At 35.5% G+C, this 3,359-nt stretch overlaps 2 protein-coding genes across 2 annotated transcripts in view; one reads left to right on the forward strand and one right to left on the reverse strand.

The window, feature by feature from the left end:
- Positions 1 to 3,359, forward strand: part of LOC107741420 (DNA-directed RNA polymerase II subunit GRINL1A-like) — a 23,751-nt gene that overhangs the window by 10,146 nt on the left and 10,246 nt on the right. The gene's annotated exons all lie outside the window — the stretch shown is intronic.
- LOC107741421 (small EDRK-rich factor 2-like) lies at positions 946 to 2,402 on the reverse strand. Its single transcript, XM_016554145.1, has 3 exons — positions 2,268 to 2,402; positions 1,395 to 1,503; positions 946 to 1,299 (listed from the first exon to the last, which is right to left on the reverse strand). The coding sequence occupies exons 1-3, from the start codon at positions 2,272 to 2,274 to the stop codon at positions 1,233 to 1,235; spliced, it is 183 nt and encodes a 60-aa protein (XP_016409631.1). The 5' UTR covers positions 2,275 to 2,402; the 3' UTR covers positions 946 to 1,232.

The raw sequence follows: 3,359 nt of genomic DNA on the forward strand, positions 1-3,359 counted from the left end.
GTTTTTTGAACATTAAAGCATGTCAACATATTCTGTTACACCAAATACACAAAATAATGATCTTTAAAAAAGCATCATATGACCCCTTTAAGACTGGCTTTGTGGTCCAGGGTCACATATGGCTTTATTTTACTGTTGTAATATGCAGTTAGCGGTTTCGCAAGTCCCGCCCCTCTCTGCAAAACCCGCCCTCTAAAGACGTCTCAGCAAATCAAAATGATCGTCAGACGGATGGCGCCTCAAAATCTGATTAGTTAAAAATAGCATCCAGTGAATGGCCAGATTCTTTTTGCTGTTTACAGAGTGTATAGAGACATGTGGCTTCTTAGGGAACCTATTTCAGTGATATCTATCAAAAAATAAGTAGAAACATTTTCTGTGTTCACAGTATATGTAATACACATAACCACACATTCCTGTTTTTGTGACACAGGTTCAAATATTGTATTATGCATGGTGGAATATGCGTTCTAAGTCCATGCCATCAATTTGTTAACAAGCAGGGCACCCTATAGTCATCATACATTATAGCCCATTATGTTAACACCAGCGTATTGTATACAACGAGGTTACTGACATCTCACATCAGTAGTAGAATGCAAATAAAGTTAAATGAGTAAAAATTTATTTATATACCTGTTATGCCATTAAAACGGCTGGCCCTGAGAGTCCACCACTGCTTTTTAATATGGTAAATATTTCTTTATTTTATCACACATCTTTTCAAAAAGTGCACTGAATAATTTGAATGCTGTCAATCACATTGTAGCTGCTTTAGAAGTTATTTGGTAAATTGGTTGTAGTTTGTAGAAATCTGAGCACTATAGCTAATTTTGTATAAAAAAGGAAAGAAATTAAAGTAAATTAAAAAAAATGTGAATGGTTAAAAACACTGAATCATAATCCACATATTATGGGAATAACCACATTATAGGGATAAATTGCTAGGTGTGAATTAAAATGTACTTTTTATTAAGAAGGGCACTTGATACAAAAATACAAGATTACAATGCAAGTCCAAACATTTTTGAGACTCCCATTATTTGGGCTTGCTCTGATTATTTGAACATAAGAAACTCTCTCCTCAACAGCTGAGCACAAATCATTATGTACTGTTTGGGATGAAACATTAAAGAATCAAAGTCTCCACATCTACACAATGACAGATACTCTCTTGACAAAAAAAAAAAAAAAAATCAGGATGCCATGTCGGTCACAGCGCCAGCCACTGGTTAATTGCCTTTAGGGTCCACCTTCTCTTTTGCCTTTTTTTGCTTCTGCTGCATGATTTCAGCATCTCTGAAATACAAAAAAAGAAATTATATTCACATTCAGTGTGATGCACTTCGTAATTCAATATATCTATTTGTTATTATTCTCTTTATATGTTGTACCTTTGCTTACGGGCAGCTGCTGAGAGGCCATCGTCATTTCTCTTCCCTTTGGTATGGTCATTTAGCTTCTTAGCATTCTTCTGACGGGCAAGCTCACGCTGATTTCCCCCTGCAGGACAAGAGATAACATCAATCGTAATGGCTTATTCATGCTTTACTGCCTTGAATATACAAAGATTGCACACAGGATGGAACATGAATTAACAAGACACCACGTTTAAAACTCCAGTCTGCAACTGGCAAATCTATTCAGTGTCAGGAAGTGTATTTTTAAAGTAAGGAACGTTGATGCTGTACCGTTTAACTTGTAAACCCTAATCTGAGTACAGTATGACCAACACAGACATGTGTAGCAGTGAGGCAACGTGGCAAAGAGGGCGCCAGAGAGCTTTCATAACAATAACAACATCCGCACGAAACACTGAGAAAAACCATCTACGAAATCACAAAATAAACAACTTCCTGATCTTATGAAACATTTTGTCTACCCTTCCATAAAGAATTTCGCCGGGTGACATTACTAATAAAAAATATTGTTGACAATATAATTTAAGTTTGCTAATGTGAAACGTTAACTTTCCACACAAAAACTAACTTTTAGTACACATATAGAAAACGTTTTCCGTGTCGTAGTGTATACATAATAAACAATTAATCATCACTAACGTCACCATAAACCAGCATTTAGCCTTGTTTAGCAGGTTAATCTTGTGATTTAATTTCGTGGATTCTACACACAGAATAAGCTAGCTAAGTTAGCTAGTTAGCCTTGTATCGTACCGCTCCTGTAATCGGCTTTCTATTAAAGTACTTCCATTAATAATAGTAGAAGCTGAGATAATGTCATCACAATTAATAAAAATCAATACACACTCGTCATGATTGCTCTTTTGTTGTCGCCGGAGCGCAAAGCTCAACCAGGCGTTGTCTCCCTGTAACGTTACTAACGATAGCTGGCAGACCCGAGTCGATTCTGAAGCTTTACGACAATACAATATCGGAATACAACAGCGTGTTTCCAAGTGTTTTTTTTTTTTTGCAGAAATATAATTCAATACAAAAGAAAAAAAATAATAATACAGAACGAAGAACATGGAATATACGAGGGAATACAGAGGAGAGATGAAAAAATAAAATAAATAACAACAATTTATTTAAAAACCGTATAGATATATTTATACACACACACACATGCATACATACAAATATTCTGTTGCTGCTATTGGTATAACGTTTCTTTTTTCAGAGATAAAGTGTATTTAAATAGGAAATGGGACTAATATGTTAGGGAATGAGGCTAATACATTCGCTTTATTCTCTGAGATTTATTAATGAAGCTCTGGTCTAAGTGATTTTACAGATTCATATGCATTTTGCATGTTCTTTGTGCATGTACATATGCTATAAGGCAATGAATATGTTCCTCATTTTATTTAGAAATATCTATTTTTGTATTCCAGCAACATTTGAATATTTTTGTATTCTTCCGCCCTATGAGAGAATATTATTTTTAAATTAAAATTTAAAAATTAATACATTGCAAAGTAAATAGTACATGGTATCGGGTCGAACAAAAATATAGTCCATTCCTAGCTTTATTTTGAACCTTCACAGTGAGAGTAAGTTACATGTACTTGACCAGCAGGGGACGCCAGTGCGATGGCGGTTCTTTCTTTATTTCTGTCAGTCTTTCTTTCTTTAGAGAAACACTTGTTTCGGTTCGTTCAAAGCTTTCGATCTCTTTATTCTGCCATTCACACAGCCACAATAACCGGATAATTGACCTATTGGTAAGCCCCGCCCCCCTTAGTTACTGTTGCTCACTCGGACAAACAAACGGAGTTGCTCACTCTCTTACAATGACAGCTGCCAGTGAAAACCTTCTTCCAAAGTGTTTCTGATCAATTTGGGACACAGATGGACCTTCAAGTTGGACTTAAATATGCCATGGAGGGATATATAAAA

This window comes from Sinocyclocheilus rhinocerous, unplaced genomic scaffold (genome assembly GCF_001515625.1).
Source record: "Sinocyclocheilus rhinocerous isolate Xijiao unplaced genomic scaffold, SAMN03320098_v1.1 scaffold1007, whole genome shotgun sequence".
NCBI classification, from domain to species: Eukaryota; Metazoa; Chordata; class Actinopteri; order Cypriniformes; family Cyprinidae; genus Sinocyclocheilus; species Sinocyclocheilus rhinocerous.